Below are 25,915 nucleotides of genomic sequence, written 5' to 3'. Positions count from 1 at the left end.
ATGTTTTAGTCAGAGGTTTTGGTTATTATTTATCTTCAAGTGTTTCTTATCTGATTATCTTCCGTTTGTTATTTATTACATTCTCTGTTTATCAGTTAGTCCGTTTTGTTTATGGCATTATTCTGTAGTCTCGAATTTTGTCATTCTGTTCATTTATTTTATTATTGCATTTACTTTTATATTTTAATCAGTATCAGTTCTGTTCTAGTTTCAATTATAATCATTGATCCTCTTGTTTCCCGCTATTTAGATTAGTCACGTTATTTCCTAGTTTTCCCCCTTTTGTTTTGTTCACATTAATTATTGTTTGTCGAGCACATCACATTTTGCACCACTGGTTTTTCTGTCACGTCTTTATCTTGCCCCAGTTCGCTTTGTTTTTGTCTCACTGCACTATCTTGCACTTACCTTTGTCTTCCCTGGCCACACCCCCTTCCAGGGTCATCCACACACCTGCACATCATTACACCTTGATTAACCTGCTCCCTATTTAAGCCCTCACAGCTCACTGTCAGTTTGCTGATTTTGTGTCACTTTCCAGCCTTTGTACTTTGCTCCATTTTTGCCTGCCTGTATTCTGACTCTGCCTTGTTTTTGCCTTTGCCTCTGATAGCCCATGCACTGTGCTTTTGACCCGTGCCTGTCTATTGAACCACGTCTCAGCCTTGCACTTTTTTGCTAGCTTTGCCTCACTGCTAGACCACCCGTGTACCTACCCCCTGCCTGTTGCACTTATTGAACCATTTTGAACTCTATCAGCCATGTGAGCTTGCATTTGTGTCCATCTGTTTTGTGCAGCACTTGATGAACTCAAAGCAAATCTCTACAACTTGATATAAATTAATTAAAAATATAAAAGCCAAGATGATGGGTTGAATAAGTAATGGGCCCCTTTGGTATAACGCCTGTAAATAATCAGTTTAATTGCCAGTCTTCTTGAGACAAGTCAGGCGATGGATACATGAATGACATGATTACCAAGTCACCAAATATGTCTTGGATTTTATTTACATCAGTTATGAAGAAATACAAACAGTATGGCACTCTATGGTAAATCTTTGTGGAGTGAATGTGCAAGAAGGAGAAGAGTGAGGAAAGCCACCAAGACACCCAGATAACCCAGAAGTTGTTATAGGCTTCTCTGGCCGTTACTGGAAAAATTGTGCACAGTGAATGTTTTGCATTTTGTATCACCAGTTAAGTTATACAGCTTTATGATGAAGAGTTATAGAGGAGGATTTTCTTAAAAAGAAGACCTGAAAGTTCAGCTGTGATTTTACACATTTGAAACATCTGGTGTTGTGTGATCAATGCAAACAAGAATAAATCTGACTCAGACTCATTCCATATGAGCTGTTTTAGGGTTATGCATTGCTTTAATTTGATTCTCACTCTATATCTCCAAGAAATGGATGCCGAGTGTGTTTACAGAAGGGCGACTTCATCTGCTTTTTCTGGCAGCGGTGCTGAATCCAGGCTTGTGCCACACACATTGTTTCTCCTGAAAGATCAGTTTCAAGGCACATTCATTTTTGATTGGATAATTGTTTAATGAATGACATGTTCAGTTAAAATGTCTGTCTGTCTTCTTACGGGAGGTGATGGTCTAGTGGTTAAGTGTTGGGCTTGAGACCAGTGGATCCTCAGTTCAAATCCCAGCCTGACCGGAAAATCACTAAGGGCCCTTGAGCAAGGTCCTTAATCCCCAAGTTGCTCCCTGTGTGTAGTGAGCACCTTGCATGGCAGCACCCTGGCATCGGTGTGTGAGTGTGTTTGTGTAAATGGGTGAATCTAAGGCATAATTATAAAGCACTTTGAGTGTCTGATGCAGATGGAAAAGCGCTATATAAATGCAGTCCATTTACCATTTTGCGCTTATGGATGTTAACACACTCAAAAAAATCCTCTTTCACATACATACTGCATTTGACATCTCTGATCAGAGGTGGAATTAGGTGCTGAACCGCCCCACTTTCCATCTCCTGAAGCCAGCAATCTGTTATTCTCTGTGTCTCTGTCTTTCTGTCTGTCCCTCTTGCTCTCTCTTTCTCCCATGCGCATGCAGGCACACACACACACACACACACACACACACACACACACACACACACACACACACACACACACACACACACACACACACACATCAAACACTACAGGTCCCGTGTGGAGATAAATGTGACCAGCAGTCCTCACCCCCAGCAGAAGAAAATCCAATTCTCTTTCACTTTTATCCCTGAGACTAATGTTACTGTCAAGGAAGACACCACCACCAGAGACCAGGCGACTGTGCTGCTGTGTCCCTGTGTTTGTGTGTGTTTGCTGCATTGAGATAGTGAATTCATTTAAGGTGATGTATTGCTGTCTTTACCTCCAATTTCACTGTAGGCCTCAGTGGTGTTGTTCCTGCCTTTCCATGACAAGCTTTTGACCCCCCCCCCCCTTCTCCTCCTCCTCCTCCTCTCCTCGCCTTCTCTCCTCTCTTTCTCTCATCTTAGGCTCTTTTCTTTACATTTGTTTTGCGCTCTTTTCCTCATTTCACTTACGTCTCCGTGAGTGACCGTCTCTCTCTATCTTTCCCGCCCCTCCCCTTTGCCTCTGGCTCCCCCCGTCTTTATCCGTCCCCTAGTTGTTTAGCAGCATCTCTGAGGTCTGACTGGAGAAATGGGACTTATTCATCATCGCTGACACAGGGTTTGTGTTTAGAAGCCACACACACACACGTGCCATCATTTGTAGCTTTCATGTTGCAAATTTGCCTGTGATTGGCAGAGCCCGACTTTAGGGGGTGGTACTTAGTGACAAGTGCTGTTTTTGGCCCGTGTGTCTACATGTGATTGCAAGTGCTTTGTTAGTCATTTGTTAGCCCGGCCAGATGCAACCCAGGCGACCGCAGTGCACGTTGCTTGTCAGTCAAGCATTACTCCTCCACTGCACATACTCACAAACTGGTGCAGGTGCACAATGGTCCAACAACCCCCCCCCCCACACACACACACACACACACCTTCCCCTTGAGGCTGATTAGTATTCATGAGATCTCAGGAGGCCCCTTTACCCCTCGCCCCCCCACCACCACCACCCCACACACACATTCTGGTGGATTGGTCCATTCTAATTATCTCCAGGCGTTTATGGAGAGGGCTGATTAGAAGCTGTCAGTGTGACTGATGATGACATGCCAAGTTATCCCCCAGAGAGACCCAAACAGAGGGAAAGTCTGGTCACAGATGTGGGTTTGGTCTGCCCTCATCTGTCCACATGTTGTGTCAGTCTTCCTCTTAGTACTGCGTTGCTAATTGTTACATTGTTTTGCTCCTCTCCAGGCAAGCCGGTGATGATCATAACAGAGTTCATGGAGAATGGATCTCTGGACACGTTCCTGAAGGTGAGTCATTCTGCCTGCACCAGCTGAAATCAAGGAACCACCCCAATCCCCGATCCCCATGAAGTCAGATCTGACTGTCCTGACAAAGTGTGAAATCTGATGAGTAAGGACATGCAAGAAATTGCTTCAATTCTTGTACTGTGGATACAGATTTTAAAAGGACACAAGGTAAAAGTCTGTGGAGTCCATTTCTATAAGTTAGAGTTAGTCAAGCAGTAAAACTTGGCATTTAAAGAAGACAAATGTAGCAAAATCTGTATTATCAATGTTTAACAATGAAATACGGTTGGAGTTTCATGTGAGACTGTCTCAAAGATCCACAATTGTCTGCACATTTACAAACTAGCCTGTTATTACCAACACACAGGCCTGAAATGGTTTGCTTTACTGTTTAAAAGTCAGATACCCAAAACTATGCCTTTCTTTCAGGGTATACAATTACAACTAACTAAAAGCAACACTGTGGAAACAACTTTCTGAGCTACTGACATAGTTTACGGCAAAACTTTAAAAAGCAGAGCAAATGGATCTGTGGCATTCGAGTTGAACTACCAACATAAAGACTGGGGTTTAACTCCAGGTGTGTCTGCATAGCACTACCTGTCTGGGTCTTTTGACAAGACGCTTCATCTGCAGTCCCATATAGGCCCTGAGGCATACTTGTACTGGAGCTCATCACTGCATTCTGTACCATGAAGCGGACGATCATCTATGACTCTCCCTGGATTGGATGACGGTCCAATCCAGGGGAGGTAAAGTATGCAGTTTACCTCCCCTGTCAATGCTGGTACCCATTTGCAGCTGGGTGAACTGAGACAATGCAGATTAAGTGGCTTTTCCAAGTACACAGACAGGTTGCATCTGTGGGAATCTAACCCACGTCTGCATTTTATCTCACTGAGCTACCTTCTGTATAGTCTACCCAGCTGTAAATGAGTACCAGCCTCAGCTAAGGAGTAACTTGAGGTGGAGTAATATCTCATCCAGAGGGAGTCATAGACCCCTATTGGGTTTATGCTACACAAAATGCAGATAAGCAGCAGTCTGATGGGCCTTAATGTAAAAGGCCTCAAAGTCCCACAGTTCTCTGTGCATTTACAAATCGACCTGCTTAGGCAGCTCTGTGGGTTGGGAATTGGATTCCCAATATGTAGACTGGGTTTGATTTAAAGATCTGTGCTTCACACTATCTGTCTGTGTCCTTGGACAACACATTTCTTCTACTATTGTCCCAGTCCACACTGCTATAAGTGGTACCAGCATTTCCTGAGAAAGTAACCTGCAAGTGGCATCCTGTCAAAAGGGAGACATTCACTTCATGTAACAGTATCCAGGGAATAAGGGCCGGCAAAATTGGCCTTAGGGACTGAATAGGACTTACTTCTACTTCTTCTGTTACCAAAATTTGTAAGTGAACTCTGAAATGACTTGCTTTACAGTTAGATGTCCAAACGTATGCTTGACCTTTATGGGTAAATCTTTTAAAATACATTAACTACATACAGCACAGTGGGGAAAAAAATGCTTTCTGAGTTTCTGACATTTTATTCCAACATTTACAGTCTTTGAAGAAGCATGAATGTAATGCACTTTCACACAGGCAATGACAGGATGCATAATCCACTAAATAAAAGTTCTCACAGCTGCAGAGCTTTTGTTATAGTGCAGAAAATCTGACAAGGATATAAACATTCCTGATCCATCTGTTCCAGCAGAGCGGCTTCACAGCACTTTGATTGCATAATATTTGACTTTGGATCTATGAAATGCACTTTGGGACCCTATTCCACAACAGAAAACAACAGTAGACTGCTGCCACATGGGCAACAGTGGAATATTATATTGTTTGCAGCATGTGTTCAGTCAGACAGTTGAATACTGAGCTCTTTGTGAGTGCGGGTGTGTTTTTGTCCTTAGATGGACTGTTTTCAAGTATTTCCCAAAACGGCAGTTAAGCACATACAAATTTATTTAATAGCTCCAGCAGCAGCCATGACAAGGACATGATACTGTGCAGTTGGTCTGATTCATGAATTTTGTCGTGGCATATGTGGAGTAGTAATGTAGCTGAGGAGCCCCGAATTGGATTGAGCACACACCCAGATAAATAAATTGTTGCGGCCCTGGACTGGTCTGTCTCACATCCCATTGATTCATATTCAGACTTGTTTGTCGGCCAGTAAAATCACAGCAGTGCCCCGAAGCCATTAAGCCTGTGATGATGGGCCCATTGCTAAATAGACACCAAGCCCATCAGCGACACTGAAGCAAAGTGAAATGGAACCTGACAGTTTAAAATAGCTGAGGCATTGCAGCCTGAACCACACAAACACAGATACATGTTGTGTTTTACGCTGTGCATTGTAATGAGACTCATAAATAGTGTCCACAGTGGTTTAGTATAATTATGGAAACTGTTTTATGGTTTTAACAGCTCTTTCGTGGTTCTGGCATCCATCTGTGTCTTTAATTATGCAGACCATTTATTAAGCAGCCCTCCCTAAGAAGTAAGAAACCTGACTGTCTTACTTTCCTTGTGTCTCTCTACCATTCAGGTTTCCTCCGTGTAATTTTGAAACACCTCTCTTGTTAAAAATGGTTATTACTGCTGACAAAGAGGTTATGTTCTCAGTGCTGTTTGTTTGTCTGCTCACCTTCTTCAGGCCCGTCCACTTTTACAGCAGAGGCATTTCCGTTTTGGCTTAGGACTTCCAATGAGCGGTGTTTTCAACATAGAAAAATGGAAGATATTACATGGGTAGAAACAAAAACCTTTTTTGAAAAGCTCAAAGGGAACGACTCTGGCTCACCCACGGTTCATAACAGAGTGGGAAGATGACATGAAAAAGTGGCCCTCGATTATTTATGTAACTACTTTGTGTGGACAGTTTGGCTGTGAGGAACTATAAAAGCACCGAAGCCTATCAGTATGTCATTGAATCAAGTTAAAATACTACCCGACTAGTAGTACCACTGTAATGCCAAGATTACGTAATGTTCATATACGTATGGTGTTATTTCATGCCGTGCTTCCTGCAAAAGCCAGGAAATGAGTAAATTAGATAGCAGCTAACGCTACAAACACATCTTACCCGTTTGTCTCATTAGCATCCGCCGTGGCTTCTTCATTGGAGCGTTGTAGTCCAACCATTTCTCTGGGTAAGGATGCAGTGGTGTGGGTTTTTCTCCACAAAATGAAAAGAACAGACATAGGGATGTTTGGGTGGATTTTTCAAATTCAGCGATTTTATCCAGCACCGGAGATCCTCGTCTTTCGATGGAGGAGGGAACAAGTTAAATGCTCGTCCACAGCACTCAGATCTCTACTTCAATTGTCCAAAACATCTGAAAGCCATAGTTTCAGATGAAGTGAAGTTTTTGTGGCACCCATGACCTGAACAATTAATGCTGCTCATGTTTGGACACTTCTAGTGTACTGTGTTCCCACGTAGCTAATCATCGATGCAGTGGCAAATCGGAAGTTGTTTGACAAAATGGAGCCACCCACCCTGACTTCATGAATAAGGTGAATAGCCATACTTCTTGTTTACAAACACTGACATCACATGCATGCGCATTGACGTGGTTGGCAAGAACGCATGTAAATCGATACCATGAAAGAGAGAAGGTATGGCGTCTTTGGGTTCAGGAAGCGATTTGGCGGTCTCTGAATACATCTGAAACCTAGATGGTACCACAAAAGCAAAGTATTTTTCTAAGTCTCTACAGCTGGAGTTGGTCTCCAGGCACCAGACTGTGGCTGCCCACTGCTCCTAATGGATGGATTGTGTCTAACTGTAATTAGGATGGGTTAAATACAGAGGACAAATTTAATTGTATGTATATATGTATGTACCAAGACAATAAAGGCTCTAGTCTGTTCTATTCTAAACTAACCTACAACAAAGTCAACCACTCTAATCAACAAACCCACGTGACCAGATTCAAGATGTGATGGGAAGTACTGCTGTTAGCAGGATTATCCAAAGACCACTAAACTGATTTCCTTGAAACCAGGTGGAAGGGTGGGCTAGGGGCCAAGGAATCCAATTAAGAGGGTGGCAAAAAAAAAATAAAAATTCCACATTCTTTATCATTGTGACATAAGAAGATTTCACAGATTTTCATCCATTTCTCAAAAAAATAATACATATACAGGACATCATGAAAAAAAATCAGATATTCATATTGTGAGACATTTGAACAGTATATTTATTTTGATGCTAATTCCATTAAAAATTTGAATTTTGTTGCTCAAAATAATTTTAAGGGATGCATTTTTATTGTGTAAAGACAAGATAACAAACTGGGCTGGAAATCTGCAACTCTATTTTTTCCACATATTGTGTAAGCATATTTCTTCACTAAAAAGAAAAATACAGTTTAATGATTTTAGCCATATTTGTTAACTTCATACCTGCCAACATTTGACGTTATCAGTGTGGGACACCCACGCCTTGCAGCGAGCGCCAACAGCGCAAAGCGTAACTAGGGGGTACGGCGGCATGCCCGGACCCACACAACCATGGAACCAGTAGGCATCCCACAAACACTCACACAGGACGTGGGACACAGGGGTAAATCCTGCCAAATGCAGGACGGTTGGCAGCTCTGTAACTTAGACTCACCCAGTGTAAGTGAGGAAGCCAACTGTTAGATCAATATTGTCATTACATGAAGGGAAGTAGAGCATGAGAAGATTCCTATGTTTTTCTTCTCCCCCAGATCTGTCTTTATGGAACCTGTGGTTAAAATATGTACGTTAGTGTTGGCAGAGGTATTTGCTCATGGAGCACTTCTTGTTTTCACTCTGTTTTCTGTCTTCATCTATCTTCTTCATCTCCTTGTCTCAGCTCTGTCCTGCATTTGTCTTGTCTCCCTCCCTCTCTCTGTTTCTCTGCTCCGCCCACCTTCCGTCCTTCCTGGCAATGTGATGTGGTGGGCAGATTGATAGAGGAAGTCTGTAGGTTTGTTAGACAGTCCAATCAATCAGCATCTCACAAAACCACCAGCTAATTAACTTACTCCACAGCTGCTAAGGGAGAGAAGGAACGATAGGGGTGGTGGTAGTTGGGGTGGGGGGTCCACACGTATGTAGAAAGATGAAAGGAGACAGATGGAGAAGGAATCAAAGTAATACAAAGTTCTCTCTCAGAGAGCGAGGAGAGACGGAGATGGATGGAGAGGATGCAGAGACAGAGGAGAGAGATGATATAAAGGACAGTGGGTGACTGATGACACGGATGAGTTTTTAACGGGGACTGTTGGCCCAGGCCAGAAATAATTGGCAGAGAAAGGTGAGGTGGACCGTCATCGATCAACAGGCGCTGCTCTCTGCCAAAGACAGCTCAAATCTGAAATCCAGCGAGCTCTGCTCAGGCACGTGGTCAGTGTTTGAGGAGGAAGTTCTGTCTCCCCTGTCAGATCCAATCCCTTGCAAGTAGGGTTTCTTTTATGATCTTCCATTGACCGCTGGAGGGAGAAATTCATCTTTTCCATTCCATGAAGCAGTGGGAGGTCAAGCGCAGGCTTAGCTGGAGCTTGAAGGCATTGTGAGTCTTGCTTGGGGATATGAGAAAAATGTGGATTACTGGAACTTTCCACTTGAGGGGGTTGCAGAGGTTTAACCTGCTGCATATTTAGACTGGTGTCCACACATTATCCACTGTACTTATTCTTATCTCCACTTGTAATTTGTCTCTCCAGAAACACGACGGCCAGTTCACAGTGATCCAGCTGGTCGGTATGCTCCGTGGCATCGCCTCGGGTATGAAGTACCTGTCAGATATGAGTTACGTTCACAGGGACCTGGCAGCTCGAAACATCCTGGTCAATAGTAACCTTGTGTGTAAAGTGTCTGACTTTGGCCTGAGTCGAGTTCTGGAGGACGACCCAGAGGCTGCGTACACTACAAGGGTAAGACACATTCTCACAGCCTGCAGCTGGTATAAATAAATCACACCTGCTGACTTGTAGAAAATATTTGACCCAATGATTGGAGAAAAGGCACAATTGCCAAAAAAAACAGATATCAAACTTTGTTTCCCATGAGTCCATCTGTGTGTCTTTTTGTGTAACTAAAACAATGATTACACCAACCTTTTTTCACCTTTCCATTCACATCATGAATGGGTTTCATACATTTGAAGCATTAGGTCATGTCAGAAATTTTGGTGCAGAGCAGGTGGCCCTGTGTGATAGGGGTTGGACTACCAATACATAGTATAGTGTGTGCTTCATGCTACCTGTGTCCCAAGACACTTTATCTGCATTGTCCCAGTTCATCCAGCTGTAAATGTGTACTACCCTTGGTTTTGGGGGAAGTAACATGCAATAGACTGGTGTCCTGTTCATGGGAAGGCGTGGGCTGTCACCTGCTCCATGCTGTAGTATCTGGGAATCAGGACCTGCACCAATGGGCCTCATGGTCTATATAGGATTTATTTTTCTGAAATTTTGCTGATAGGTTTTCAGTTAATTTTAAAACTTTGCAGAAGGTAAGATGCCATTATCGCTGACTCCAAGTCCTGGGCCCTGTTTCATGAAGCAATGTAATCTTGTTTAGTTGAATAACCTCACTTAGTTGACTACTTTTTTGACATTAGACATTTAGACATTTGACATTGTGACATTGTTGCACAAAGCGCTTAGTCTGCAGAAGTTTCACGTTACCCGACTAAACTGTTTAGCCTGGTACAGAGGAGGCTAATCTTATTTTAATCGAAAAAACTTCAATGTCTTACCTCAAAAAATGGCAGCTACCATGTACCACCACTTGATGGAACACTCAAAAGCACCCCGAGATCGCTTATATTCCTTCAAAAGGAGAACTTCCTCTGCTTTTGGCCATGGTTGGAGCAGAAGACTGTCATGATGTGTTTGTGACAGTTCTCACACGAGCCACCGGGCGTCACTGTTACGTTGAGCAGCGTTGTGTGTACAAAAAGGTTGACAAAAGTGTAGAAGAAGAAACTGAAGATTGAAACTGCTAGGCTAAGAGCTAAGCACGTCAGTCTGCTGTTCGTATGGGTCCATAAATGTTAATAAAGCCAGTTAACGAAACAAAGGCTGGCTAGTTCATGACAGTGACCAACTCGGAAGTAAACAAAACTGTCGCACATGGAGCTGTCTCTTGGCAATGCACGCGCAAGGCCGTTATGCCTCTAAAAACAGTCGACTACAGTAAGACAGCTAATCTCCAAGTTTAGCCATTGATGTGAAACAGTGTTTAGACAGATAATGTTGAATGACTAACTGTAGTCCACTAAAAAAGGTTAGTAGACTGAAAACTTAGGTTGCTTTATGAAACCAGGCTCTGATCTATCATTAAATGAGCCAAAAACATTTTAGAATATTGAAAACCTGTTGGGGGAAAAAAATACATATTTATACATTTTAACCAGTAAAATTAAAAAAATGGAAAGACTACAATTCACTTACCAAAATATATTGTTTCTTTTTGGCAGTAAATCAAATTGTTTCTGTTACATGATTTCCTGAAATTCATAAAATAAAGTCATGTACCATATCTTTCAGACAAAATGTCAGTTGCATCTGTCAAAAATGTATCAAGAAGAAAATAAAACATGAAAATTCAGTAAGGTATATCTTATATATTATATTCCAATTCTAAGGTGGAACTATGCCAGTATACAAAGGTATATCTAAATATCTAAAAAGGAAGAGTAAAATAGGACAGTAGAAAAGAGTAGAGCAGAGCCAATTAGGTGCCTGGTCTTGAGAACCAGGGATGGTTCATGTACAACCCCTGGCAAAAATTATGGAATCACTGGCCTCGGAGGATGTTCATTCAGTTGTTTAATTTTGTAGAAAAAAAGCAGATCACAGACATGACACAAAACTAAAGTCATTTCAAATGGCAACTTTCTGGCTTTAAGAAACACTATAAGAAATCAAGAAAAAAACGATTGTGGCAGTCAGTAACGGTTACTTTTTTAGACCAAGCAGAGGAAAAAAATATAATAAAAATATATAAAATATAATAAAAAAAAAAATAATAATCACTCAATTCTGAGGAAAAAATTATGGAATCACCCTGTAAATTTTCATCCCCAAAACTAACACCTGCATCATATCAGATCTGCTCATTAGTCTGCATCTAAAAAGGAGTGAACACATCTTGGAGAGCTGTTGCACCAAGTGGACTGATATGAATCATGGCTCCAACACAAGAGATGTCAATTGAAACAAAGGAGAGGATTATCAAACTCTTAAAAGAGAGTAAATCATCACGCAATGTTGCAAAAGATGTTGGTTGTTCACAGTCAGCTGTGTCTAAACTCTGGACCAAATACAAACAACATGGGAAGGTTGTTAAAGGCAAACATACTGGTAGACCAAGGAAGACATCAAAGCGTCAAGACAGAAAACTTAAAGCAATATGTCTCAAAAATCGAAAAATGTACAACAAAACAAATGAGGAACGAATGGGAGGAAACTGGAGTCAACGTCTGTGACCGAACTGTAAGAAACCACCTAAAGGAAATGGGATTTACATACAGAAAAGCTAAATGAAAGGCATCATTAACACCTAAACAGAAAAAACAAGGTTACAATGGGCTAAGGAAAAGCAATTGTGGACTGTGGATGACTGGATGAAAGTCATATTCAGTGATGAATCTCGAATCTGCATTGGGCAAGGTGATGATGCTGGAACTTTTGTTTGGTGCCTTTCCAATGAGATTTATAAAGATGACTGCCTGAAGAGAACATGTAAATTTCCACAGTCATTGATTATATGGGGCTGCATGTCAGGTAAAGGCACTGGGGAGATGGCTGTCATTACATCATCAATAAATGCACAAGTTTATGTTGATATTTTGGACAATTGAAAGGATGTTTGGGGATGATGAAATCATTTTTCAAGATGATAATGCATCTTGCCATAGAGCAAAAACTGCAAAAACATTCCTTGCAAAAATGGCATAGGGTCAATGTCAATGAGCAGATCTGATTTGATGCAGGTGTTAATTTGGGGGATGAAAATTTACAGGGTGATTCCATAATCTTTTCCTCAGAATTGAGTGATTCCATATTTTTTTCCTCTGCTTGGTCTAAAAAAGTAACCGTTACTGACTGCCACAATCGTTTTTTTCTTGATTTCTTATAGTGTTTCTTAAAGCCAGAAAGTTGCCATTTGAAATGACTTTAGTTTTGTGTCATGTCTGTGATCTGCTTTTTTTCTACAAAATTAAACAACTGAATGAACATCCTCTGAGGTTGGTGATTCCATAATTTTTGCCAGGGGTTGTATAAGTCCCACCGATGCATAAGTCATATGAATTTATTTGAAAGGTGGTGTTACTGCTTCATGCAAGAAGAAGTAAAATTAATTTATTTGATGCATTATTTATTTATAATGCAAAAACTGTGTTAGGTAAGCAGAAGCCAATGTGCTACTGATAAATATTATTCCACATGGCACAAAGAACTCAAGAGTAAACTGCTTCTTGTAGCCACTGAACAGAAGAAAATGTCTGCTCAGAGCTAAATGTGTGCATGTTTACTTCTCAAAATCTAATTAAATGCTTTAAAACTCCTATGCATTTTTAAAGCTTATAGATAACCTTACGTTAACATAGCTATCCTTCTCATTGCTATTCTGTCTGTCCCACAAAGTACAAACAAGTCTTTCATAAAAGTGTGACCTTTCCATTTGAGAGCATGGTTTATTAATTTCAGCCATTGTCTAGCTTGTCATCCTCATTCAAATCTTTTTTCTTCTTTTTGTTTTTTAACACAGTCAGTATACAGTTTAATGGTGACTACTGCCAACTTCTTCGCCAATGTGTGCAGTACTGCTTTCAAATTAATATACAGAAGCACCTTGTCTCACATGTAAATGTGCCATCTTTTGGCCATAGATGATAATGCACTATTCTTCATATGTAATTCACTTTAAAAATAAGTTACCAGACCAGTGAAACAAGATTAAAAAATAAAAAACACAGGCTTTATAATTCAGAAAATATGGAATTTGTTTTCAGGCTTTTGCATTATTATTCATTCATTCATTTTCTACACCTGTTTACTTCAGTCGAGGGTTGGGGTGGGGGTAGTGTTGAGCTGGAGCCTATCCCAGTAGGGTGAGAGGCAGGGTACATCCTGGACAGGACGCTAGTCTGTTGCAGGGTCACGTATAGACAGACAAGCACATTCTCGCGCACACACACGTACAGTCTGTTTAGAGTCATCAATTCACCTAACCTGCATGTGGGAAGAAGCTGTTACACACACGATCACATGCAAACGCCACACAGAAAGGACCAGTATAATAATAATAATAATAATAATAATGGGCGGCTTAGTGGTTAGCACTGTGGCCTCACAACAAACCATCCCAGGACATTATTATTATTATTATTATTATTATTATTATTATTATTATTATTATTATTATTATTATTATTATCATTAGCATCAACATGAGCACCTGCTGTCTTATACTGTGCAGTACATCTATAAAGAAATTAAGGTTAATTTGGTTTTAATTTTAAAATGAGTTTTACAAATTGACTACTTTCTATGGTTAAATATAAATATATACATATACATTTGGTTTTTCTTGGAATAATATGACACATCTTGCTGGCATTGGTGGAAAAAACATTTCCACACAGTAATAGCTTATTTGCACAAGTTATTATTATGTGGCTGCAAATTAATAATATGTGGCCATGACTTAATAATTATTGGGTGCATGGCCATACAGTAATTAAATTGTGGCCATGAATTATTAAGGTTTGGGAATGTGTGGCCACAAAATAAGAAGTCACATTCATGTCTTACAATTATAGATTAAACAACAGAACCCCAGCCTAAAAATTCTACATATTTTTTATAGGCATATCAAAGTATGATTACTTTTATTCACTGCAACAGCACTGAATAAACAGGGCTCGCCCAGTACCATCAGGAAACAACAGATATTGTTTGGTCAGGCCGTATTAATTCCCGACCATGGCTTAATTGTTGCATGGCCACAAAATATTATGTGGCCACGCATTATTAATTTGTGACCACACAATAATATTTTATCCACCAATGTCGCCAGGGGAACTCAGAACGGGAATGTTTGCATTTTTAAATTTTGACTGTTGACCTGCAGATAAAGACAAACATTAAACACTCCACTCTAAATGTTTTATGCAGTACTGTACATTCATCATTTTGCTGTGAAGCTGAGATGATATACCGCCAGGAAATATTTTTCAGGCGGCATGGAATCATCTTTTGAGGTCAACCAGATTTGAGTCCAGATCTAGGTTTATTTGTTGTTGTTTGTTTGTTTGTTTGTTTGCTGGTTGTTGTTTTTTTGCATGTTTGGGTGAGGTAGGTTTTGATACTATCTCCAGTCCCATGGCTTTGGATTTATTTATTTATTTATTTACTGTGTAGGTATTCTGGGAAACTCACCCAGGTCCCAGACATGGCTTCTGCCTTTTTAATAAGGTGTGTTACCAGTGAGACATGGACATTTTTATATTGGTCTCTGTGTCTCTGGTGGTATAGCACAGCATGTCTTTTCTTGTCATAATCACGAATGATTGATCTATAGATTTGTGCTGAGCTACAAATATTTCAATAAAAGTGCTGCATAGTATGAAATATATAAATCCGGTGCATGGGTGGCTTCAAACCACAGACTTTCTTGTTGTACGACAGATGCCTTATCAGCGTTGTTGATAAGGATAACAAGGATAAATCTTGTTATGTAGACATAATATTGCATAAGTGCTTATTTGTGGTGGCAACATGGTGGTGTGCCAGTAGTGCACCTGCTAAGGTTACCCAAAAAATTGATGCTCAGAATACTAAAATTTAGTATCAGGTTAGATTCTCATTTGCAGCACCATCGATACTAACAGTACCCTCTTTGCTTCCTCCAGTTAACATGCAGCTTCACCACTGCTGCAGACCCGTAGGCACACAGCCCCTCCTCACTGGTACAGATGCACACAGTAACGTATTTGAGCTTTGTTGTCTTTACAAAGAAGACATAAATAAGTTGTTAATATGCTGTTGTGGGAGAATTTTTTTGCACTATGTCAGACAACCTAAAAATAAAAAATTTCCCCAATTCCTACAGAGGTAAAAATTCCATTCATATGATCCATAGGGATTCAAAGTACGAGGTCTGTCAATAAAGTATAGGTCCTTTTTATTTTTTTCAAAAACTATATGGATTCCATTCATATGTTTTTACGTCAGACATGCTTGAACCCTCGTGCGCATGCGTGAGTTTTTCCACGCCTGTTGGTGACGTCATTCGCCTGTGAGCACTCCTTGTGGGAGGAGTCGTCCAGCCCCTCGTCGGAATTCCTTTGTCTGAGAAGTTGCTGAGAGACTGGCGCTTTGTTTGATCAAAATTTTTTCTAAACCTGTGAGACACATCGAAGTGGACACGGTTCGAAAAATTAAGCTGGTTTTCAGTGAAAATTTTAACGGCTGATGAGAGATTTTGAGGTGATTCTGTCACTTTAAGGACTTCCCACGGTGCGAGACGTCGCTCAGCGCTCTCAGCCGCCGTCGTCAGCCTGTTCAAGCTGAAAACCTCCACATTTCAGGCTCTATTGATCCAGGACGTCGTGAGAGAACAGAGAAGTTTCAGAAGAAGTCGGTTTCAGCATTTTATCCGGATATTCCACTGTTAAAGGAGATTTTTTTTAATGAAAGACGTGCGAACGGGTCCGCGCATCGGGACGCTCCACCACAGGAAAAACACCTCTGTTGAAAGCCTTAAGGACAAGTTGGAACATGTCCTGCTGTTAAACAATTTCTCATATACTCACTCCACTGAAAGCCATCAAAAGCCGCCTGGATTTTACAAATGGTTATCAACACGGAGGTGTTTTTCCTGTGCCGCCGCACCGTGTCGGCTGCGTCCCGACGCGCGGACCCGTCCGCACGTCTTTCATTAAAAAAATCTCCTTTAACAGTGGAATATCCGGATAAAATGCTGAAACCGACTTCTTCTGAAACTTCTCTGTTCTCTCACGACGTCCTGGATCAATAGAGCCTGAAATGTGGAGGTTTTCAGCTTGAACAGGCTGACGACGGCGCCTGAGAGCGCTGCGCGACGTCCCGCTCTGTGGGAAGTCCTTAAAGCGACAGAATCACCTCAAAATCTCTCATCAGCCGTTAACATTTTCACTGAAAACCAGTTTAATTTTTCGAACCGTGTCCACTTCGATGTGTCTCACAGGTTTAGAAAAAATTTTGATCAAACAACACGCCAGTCTCTCAGCAACTTTTCAGACAAAGGAATTCCGACGAGGGGCTGGACGACTCCTCCCACAAGGAGTGCTCACAGGCGAATGACGTCACCGACAGGCGTGGAAAAACTCACGCATGCGCACGAGGGTTCAAGCATGTCTGACGTAAAAACATATGAATGAAATCCATATAGTTTTTGAAAAAAATAAAAAGGACAGTTGCTTTATTGACAGACCTCGTATATATGCCAAAATGTTGTAATCATCCAAAGTGGACTCACTAAAAGCAATGGCATTGTATAACAATGTTCTCCTTTAGTCGCCACAGGTTTATATGATATTAACCTTATTTGAACAAAAACATGTTTTATTTACATTGCTACAAAATACAACTACACTACCCACAATTCCAAATTAAAACAACGATGTCTCTGATTGGTGGATCTCACTGTTACCAGGTGATTTATTTATTTTTTTTAATACCTTGTGAACCACAGGATAACTAGTTGTTTTGCTGCTGGTGGTGCACTCACTTAATAGGACATGGAAAATTCTGCTGAAGTAAGCGGCACAGCCGTTCACCCTGCAGAGCAGCACACTCTGTGTGCATGTAAATGTTTTTGCTGTGCTGAGACTGAAGTCCGCTCAACAGGAGTTGACTGAATTTATTATTTATTTGTTTATTTAATTTGTTCATTTTGACATCTTTTGTCATGGGTGGCTGTAATTTACTGCTCACTAAACAATTATATTCACCGCAGGTGAAGTGGTACAGTACCTGGCAGTAAGCAGAAATTCATTTGTGCGTGCGTGAGGAATCAGCTGAGAAATGTTGCTGGTGTGAAGTAAACGCAACGTCAACCAGTTAATTTGAAGAACCTGTGGGGTTTGGTGGACACCCGGACAGTGATTGCAGTCAGGAACGAAGCACTGTACCACATCCTTAATTATTAGTTATGTTCCGTTGCCTTTTTTTTATTATTATTTTCCTTTATTAATATGTATATGTCACAGACATGAATGAACGAAACTCTTCAGCATGTCACCACGTCATTTAGTTATTTCTTTATTTGTGCCTCATATGCCTGGAAAGTCCTCACCATCTCATTTAGGTCCTTCAGACTTTATTTTCAGTAAATGCTTCTGGGGAGCATTATCATGGCTAAAAATCTTTAGCTTCTTCCCCAGACCCCGCTAATTACAGCCCTTGTAACCCTTTGCCGCTTTAAGCATTTTTAAAAATGTACATGTAAATTAATATTCAAACTTTTCAGCTAGTTGACAGTAGGGCTGCACAATATGGCAAAATTATTGTATCTCAGTATTGTCATATCAATATAATATACAATATGACTATGATTTGACACAAAGTGCAGCAACAGTGAAAATTAAACATTCTTAAACAAAACAGTAATAATACCACACTCATTTTGCACTCATCATAAGGTTAGGATACTGTGCCCTCCAAAAGTATTGGAACACTTGGAATTTCACACATTTTACTTTGTTTATGCCATTCCAAATTCAAGAAATACAAAAAATAGAAAGAATAAAACTTTATAAAATTATCTTCCTCAAACTCAAACTGAAAGCACATCTCTAAAACTTGATAAAACCTGTAAATAATAATCAGTTTGTTGCCAGTTTTCTTTAGACAAGTCAGGAGATGGAAACATGAACATCTCCAAATCACTGTATATGTCTTGGACTTCATTTACATCAATTATGAAGAAATACAAAAGTTTCTTTCACCAAAACATCAAATCTAGGCTTTCATCTCAGCTGATCTAGCTGAACTTTCACGTCTTCTTTTTAAGAAAATCCTCCTCTACACCACTTCATCAGGAAGCTGGATTTTATATTTTTAATGAATTTATATCAAGTTGTAGAGATTTGCTTTCAGTTTGAGTTAAGGAAGATAATTTTACAGTTATTTATTTATTTGTGTTTGCAATGGCATAAACAAATGAAAACGTGTGAAATACCAAGTTGAGAAACATTCAGTGGCATGTGTATTTTTAAGTGAAATGCATTGTCCTGGTGTCACTCAGAGAGCAAAATTAAGAGGTTACACAGGTTTTATATGGAACAGAGAAGGAGTAAATTAGTGGTATTTCTTTCAGCCTGAGCGTCTTCATGTTATATGTCATACAAGCCAACAGAGCATGAATCAGATGCTGTCTGCTCGTTTCATTCATTGAAATCACGGGAGAAACACATATACGAGGTCTATTAGAAAAGTATCCGACCTTATTATTTTTTTCAAAAAACATAACTATATGGATTTGAATCACGTGTGATTACATCAGACATGCTTGAACCCTCGTGGGCATGCGAGAGTTTTTTCACGCCTGTCGGTTACGTCATTCGCCTGTGGGCAGTCTTTGAGTGAGGAGTCGCCCACCCTCTCGTCGATTTTTTCATTGTTTAGGAATGGCTCAGAGACTGCTGCTTTGTTTGATCAAAATTTTTTCAAAACTCTAAGGCACAACTGAGTGGACACCATTCGATAAATTCAGCTGGTTTTCGGTAAAAATTTTAACGGCTGATGAGAGATTTTGGTCTGGTAGTGTCGCCGTAAGAACGGCCCATGGCACCTGACGGCGATCTGTGCTTTGAGGCAGCAGCGTCTCGCCGTTTCAAGTTGAAAACGTCCACATTTCAGGCTCTGTTGACCCAGTAAGTTGTCAGAGAACAGAGAACTTTCAGAAGAAGTCGGCATGAGGAGTTTATTCGGACATTCCATTGTTAACGGACATTTTGTAATGAAAGAACGTGCGGGCAGAGTCGCATGTCGGGCCGGACCCGACCCCGGGGGGTCGCGACAGGAAAAACACCTCCGTTGGAAACCTTAACGGGCAAGTTGGAACATGCCCAAGCTGTTAAACAATTTCTCAGTTACTCACTTGTTGAAAGCCATCAAAAGTCGCCTGAATTTTACAAATGGTTTTCAACACGGAGGTGTTCTTCCTGTCGCGGCGCACACAGATTCACCGAGTCGTCACGGAAACGACTCGGCGAATTTGCGCGCACGTCTTTTATTAAAAAATGTCCTTAAACAGTGGAATGTCCGCATAAAGTCCCCATGCCGGCCTCTTCTGAATCTTCTCTGTTCTCTCACGACATCCTGGGTGAATTAAGCCTTAAATTAGGATGTTTTCAGGTCGAAACAGGCCGACGACGGCGCCTGGAAGCGCTGCAGGACGTCCCGCTCTGTGGGAAGTCCTTACACCGACAGAAACACCCCATAATCTCTCATCAGCCGTTAAACTTTTCACCGAAAACCAGCTTAATTTCTCGAATAGTATCCACTCGGATATTCCTCACAGGTCCAGAAAAAATTTTGATAAAGCAACGCGCGCCGTCTCGAGCAGCAAGTGAAACAAAGGAATTCAGCCGAGAGGGCGGGACCACATCTCACTCAAGGCCTGCCCACAGGGAAATGACGTCACCGACACGCCTGAAAAAACTCACGCATGCGCACGAGGGTTCAAGCATGATTGGTGTAATCGCACGTCATTCAAATCCATATAGTTAAAAAAAAAAAATAAAAGTGTCGGTTTATTGTCTAATAGACCTCGTATAAGGCAACCTGAATGAAAGTGGGCAGCAAGGTGGCTTCGTGGTTAGCGCTGTTGCCTCACAGCGAGAAGGCCATGGGTTCAATTCCCGTGGCCTTTCTGTGTGGAGTTTGCATGTTCTTCCTGTGTTTGCGTGGGTTTCCTCCGGGTGCTCCGGTTTCCTCCCACATCCAAAGACATGCGGGTTAGGTGGATTGGAATCTTTAAAATTGTCCTTAGGTGTTCGTGTGGGTGTGTCTGTGTTTGTTTGTCTATTTGTGGCCCTGCGACAGACTGGTGTTCTGTCCTGGGTGTACCCCGCCTCACGCCCTATGACTGCTGGGATAGGCTCCAGCCCCCCGCGACCCTTAATTGGACTGAGCGGTAGAAGATGGATGGATGGATGAATGAAAGTAGAAATGCTCCTTTTAACAACCTGGACCTCATTCAGATTCAAATCTCATACATTTTTCTTCTTCCATTAAAGTTGATTAGAACTTCTTGCGGTACACATTGCCAACTACTGTACAGGAGGGACCTAGCAGTCAATATGGGTCATTATATAACAGCTGAGTGGATCCTTGTCATTTGATTGGTGCTTTGTATGTCACATGACATGGATTAATTCATCCCATTTGTGTTGCATTGCATTCAGAATGCGGCTTGGTTCCATTTAGAGTGCAAATTTGGTTCCATACGTTTGGTACCATTGCACTCTCACGTGCACGCGTGCACTCACACACACACACACACGCAAGCGTGCACGTTCTTGTGCATACGCGCACATGTGATCACGCACGCACATGTGCTGGCTCCAAAAGTGAGTCACTTTTGGAGCCAGCCTCAAGCAGCCATTCACGGAACTGCAATATTTTCCACTTACAGGTTTATTTAATTTCACACGGGTGGAGGTTGGTCCAGTCTCATCTCTCGAAAGTAACCATCTATCTGTCATAGTCAGGTGAAACTTGGGCGTTCCCTTGGCCTTCTCCAGCTGGTTTTTCATGCAGTGGAGATTTTTTTTTGCCCCTAAAATTCGCATGAATTCAGCATGAATGAGTGAGTGTGAGAGGAAAACACATGATACTAGTTTGGGTGATATGCCTCTGATTATTATGTAAGGTGTCATTTTATGTCTTTAGATCTGACAGTAGCTGATTTGTGGGAATGTTTACAACTCGTCGGCAAAGTGGAGTGGAACATCTGCAATATCTGACAGAACATCTAATCAAAAAAGCTTGCTGCTAACATCACTAACCGCTCACAGAACACAAATGAGGAAACAACAAACGTCAGTGAAATGAACCACTGAGGAGTAACTCTTCTAAAAATGCCCACAAGGAGACGGCGGTATTTGTATTCATAGGAAGTGTTTTGGATGTTATTTTTAATATGGCATTAGCATTGCCCTGGGAGGGGTGTATCAGACGCTGACTGCTTTATTGCAATCACATGCACGTACACACACACATGCACACACACAATGGTGTCAGGAGACCTAGATGGAGCGCTGCAGGCATGGGGAGGAGAGGGGGAGAGTGAGGCGGCGAGAGGAATGGCTATCAAATAAGACTGAGATCGAGGGAGGCTGAGAGAGAATAAGCGAAAGCGGGCAAGAATCCAGCGAGAGCAGTTAAGAAAAAAAAAGATGACGGGCTTGGGGTGGACAGGAGGTGGTGGAAACAAAAGTACAGCGTTGTGACTTGGCAGCTTTGTCTTTTATTTGACTTTGACCGAGCAGAGTCGGGGAATGCTTGGTGGTGCAGAGGCAGCTGCTGCATGTTAAGAAGCTGAGCTGAGCCCTATAGAGGTGTTTGGATGTTGGGGGGGGACTTTATTTGTCTTACACCGCAGGGTTTGTTTCTATAGAGTGAGCTTTTCATTAACTAGCAGCACAGATGAAGCAAAACAATAAGAATGCTCCATCTCTGCAGCCAACATCACTTAATTAGTTGTGCTCCTCTGTCCTTTGATTTATTACTTGTTAATCATGCATTAAACGACAGGTTAAAATAACAAGAGCACAATGCTGTAAACTTTGTGCCAAGAATGACGATGTTGTGACAGCTCTGTGAATCCTTTGGCAGGGAGGGAAGATCCCCATCAGGTGGACCGCTCCCGAGGCAATAGCCTACAGAAAGTTCACTTCAGCCAGCGACGTGTGGAGCTACGGCATTGTCATGTGGGAGGTGATTTCATACGGAGAGAGACCCTACTGGGAGATGTCCAACCAGGATGTGAGTCACCGACACGCATACACATATTTCCACAAATGTATTGCAGAAAAGAGGGAAGAAAATGAAATGAATGGTGCCGAAGCACAGCTGTGTGTGTGTTAATGGCATCATGTTGTGCAGAATCCATTTTATAGTTTTACACAAACAGAAGTGGCCTTGGTGTCCACCAGACCTGGCATACAAGCTTTATTTCAAGCTACATGCCACTTCAACGACACCTGCTCCTGATTTCCATTAGGCATGTGATGATAAGCGATACAAGCCCAAACATGTCCAGCAAGTGGCAGTGTTCAGCAGCCAGACAAATTAATGGTGGAATACGTAACCAAAATAACGGTGCTTTTTGGATCTGTTCAGTTTCGCCTCGTTATCTGCACTTTTAATTTGGTGATTTACAAGATTATAGCCTTTATTATTTAGAGTTTTATATTGAAAAAGTCTTTTAAGTGGGTCAAGCAATAAAAACCAAACAAATGACATATCACTTGGAACACTTGTTTTTTCACGCAGTGCTCAGCCTCGGACCTGAAGCCTGGATGTGCACCTGTTAAATCAGACACAAAAGGCTGTGATTTGACACTTTGCTGCTTTCACTGCTTCGTCTGCCATAATATTATAATAGTTTTTTGCAGTGTGCACACTGATTACATACGCATTAGGTACAGGTAAGCTTGTTCAGACAGTATTGCTGGTTTGGTCAAAAAGTGACAAAGCAGAGTTCCCACAAAATAATTTATAATTTTCAGATACTTTACATGCCAGAGGGTGTGTGCTCTGTGCTGCTTGGTATTGTCTGCATTTATGCTGCCTTCACATTGGTGGTTGAAAAACCGTTATTCCAGTTGCCAAAGCAGATTTCCTGTTATCTGCAGTGGCAGACTGCAGGTGACAACATGAGGCAAGTTCATTTTTCCATGATGAAGACACGGACAATAATTTAGTTCCTGGAAAGATACAGTAGAGTGTTTGTATTTTGCACAGCGTTGTATTAAAATGAGAATCCCTGGCTCTGATGGCACATTACAAAGTAAATTGTTGTGAGGTTTTAGATGAACTCCTCTCAGAAATATCACAGGTTACTCATGTTAACCTGATTAAAACTGGGTGACTCTCTGTACTCATATAATAATCCATCTATCATTGTCCATCTTTCCTCCTCATTAAAGCTAAAACAACACCACATTAACCATCTGCCCCAAACAGCCAACATGCAAACACAGCATAAGCAGCATGACCAACACTTATGGGACACATCCTTGTTGTTTGTATCAGTGTCTATCCTTTTTATAATGTGGATCAAATAATATATTCTCCCTTAAAGGTATGGATTCCATCATCATCAACCCTTTTTTATCACAGGTTGGTGAGATTTGGGTCATTAATCAGTGCATATTTTTGCGGCTTGGGTGACACAGTGAGTGGGCATGTTTAAAAAACCCTGACCTGTGCATCACTACCAGACAGCATTGAGATTTAAAATTTGTTCACAAAAAATCAGATGCCTTGAAGTGATTGAGGTACACCAACTTCTCAGGTTTTACAATTTGTTTAAAATATCAACTTTGTGCCATTTTATAATGCAACTTCGCTTTTCAGTGTTACACAACTCATTCGTGTTACATACTAAAGGGATCAATCAACATCCAGTTTACTCGTGCAGCTGTTTTCTCTTCAAAATGACTGGAACATCTGGATTACCATCTGCTGTAATGTGTGAATTTAGGAATGTGCTCTTCTTAAATTACAGAATCTCATCTGCATCATTCAAAAGCTAGAAATAAGCCTGGTTATGTATGATGTTCATGATGTGATTATACATGTTTGTCTCCCACAAAGACCCACTGGAAGATGTGGTCTAGTGGAATCATTACGAATACTCGTTTGTATGTAGAAAACGTACAATTGAAATGGCTTGTTTGAAAGTTATGTGACATACAAAAGACAGTATCTGGACACACACAGACTCAGATGCTCGGTAGAACAGTTGAAACCTCTCTGAAGTGAAAGAGGGTGTGGCAAGCAGCAGCTCTTGTCCATTTAAAGCAGCAGGCACAAAAATAGGATGATTCATAGAGATGAGGAAATAGACCTTTTAGACCTGGGATCCCTTTTTGGGATGCATTGTGCTAGTCAGTGTCTGTGGAGTATTTTTGCTCAAAATGGTATAAAATAGCTTAATAAGGTTAACTTATGGAGTCACAAGATGAGACAGAATAAGAAACGTGAAAGTCACGGAACTTCTCAAAGCTGAACTGATCATTTCAGTTATTAAAAAGAGAAGACTCCAGTGGTTTGGCCATGTCAAGCAAACTGAAGAACATAGAATTCCAAGGAAAGGTCGAGACTGGATTCCTAATGGTAGACAACCAGTGGGAAGACGGAGGAAGTGATGGATGGATAACATCAAGCAGTCCTTCGCTTTACTAGAATCGTCTCTGATGGAGTTTGAAAGTCTGAGATGGAAGGCCTTTGTAAAGGACAGACCAGTTGTGGCCTAACTGGGAGTTGGTGAGAGATGTGATGGATGCTTAAATCCTGACATTTATAAAATACCTACACAAAGCTGTGCTTTTGCTTTTTAATTCTTAGATTTAGTTGTCAAATCAGAAAATGAATTTTTATGCATATTTTTATCTTTTGTGTCTTTCTGTAGGTGATTAAAGCAATAGATGAGGGTTATCGCCTCCCCGCTCCTATGGACTGTCCTGTTGTGCTGCACCAGCTCATGCTGGATTGTTGGGAGAAGGGACGCAGTGACAGGCCAAAGTTTGGACAGATTGTCACAATCCTGGACAAACTTATCAGAAACCCAGCCAGTCTCAGAGAGCTGGCCAACAGCTCATTGTGGTCAGTAACCCCAAGCTATGAACTGTTTTCAGGGCTTTCACCGACGTGTTTCTTTAAATGAAGTAGAAATTGTAAGTGCCACTGTCACTAGTACATGTGTGTTTGAAAATGCAAACAACCACACAGGAGATTTATAACTATTACAACAAGCAGATACAAGGTGAACCAATGCAAAGGTTACTGCAATCACAGTACCTGTGCGTGTGTGTGTGTGTGTGTGTGTGTGTGTGTGTGTGTGTGTGTGTGTGTGTGTGTGTGTGTGTGTGTGTGTGTGTGTGTGTGTGTGTGTGTGTGTGTGTGTGTGTGCGCACATGCTTGCAGTGAAGGTCACCAAGGGGATGAGACATTAATCTCACATGTCATTAGATGTAGCTTTAATGAGTAGGTGTTTTTATTCTATCACACTGCAGTTGCTGAAAAATGAACACCATTTACTCAAGATGTAGATCTATTAGCGTGAATATGTTTTCAACTTTACAGACGCAAGCCTGGTACAAAAATCTGTTTCAGTTTCTGCAGCTACAGTTTCCCCATACATGACAACTGCACTGAGGTTCTTTACACTGGTCAACACTATTTTTCTTGCATGGAGTTTTTCAATGGAATATGGGTAATTTGAGGGAGTTGAATCCCAATCTGATGTTAGTT

General features: G+C 41.2%; 1 protein-coding gene across 2 annotated transcripts in view; it reads left to right on the top strand.

Moving 5' to 3' along the window:
- epha4b (eph receptor A4b) overlaps positions 1 to 25,915 on the top strand; it is a 297,581-nt gene that overhangs the window by 265,394 nt on the left and 6,272 nt on the right. For both annotated transcript variants that reach the window (XM_034182743.1, XM_034182742.1), the window contains exons 14-17: positions 3,327 to 3,388; positions 9,095 to 9,304; positions 22,271 to 22,420; positions 25,074 to 25,267. In XM_034182743.1, the coding sequence (XP_034038634.1) occupies positions 3,327 to 3,388; positions 9,095 to 9,304; positions 22,271 to 22,420; positions 25,074 to 25,267 (616 nt within the window). The remainder of the gene's footprint in view (positions 1 to 3,326; positions 3,389 to 9,094; positions 9,305 to 22,270; positions 22,421 to 25,073; positions 25,268 to 25,915) is intronic.

The sequence above is a fragment of the Thalassophryne amazonica genome, chromosome 12, assembly GCF_902500255.1.
Source record: "Thalassophryne amazonica chromosome 12, fThaAma1.1, whole genome shotgun sequence".
NCBI classification, from domain to species: domain Eukaryota; kingdom Metazoa; phylum Chordata; class Actinopteri; order Batrachoidiformes; family Batrachoididae; genus Thalassophryne; species Thalassophryne amazonica.
This window is presented reverse-complemented; position numbering and strand designations above follow the sequence as displayed.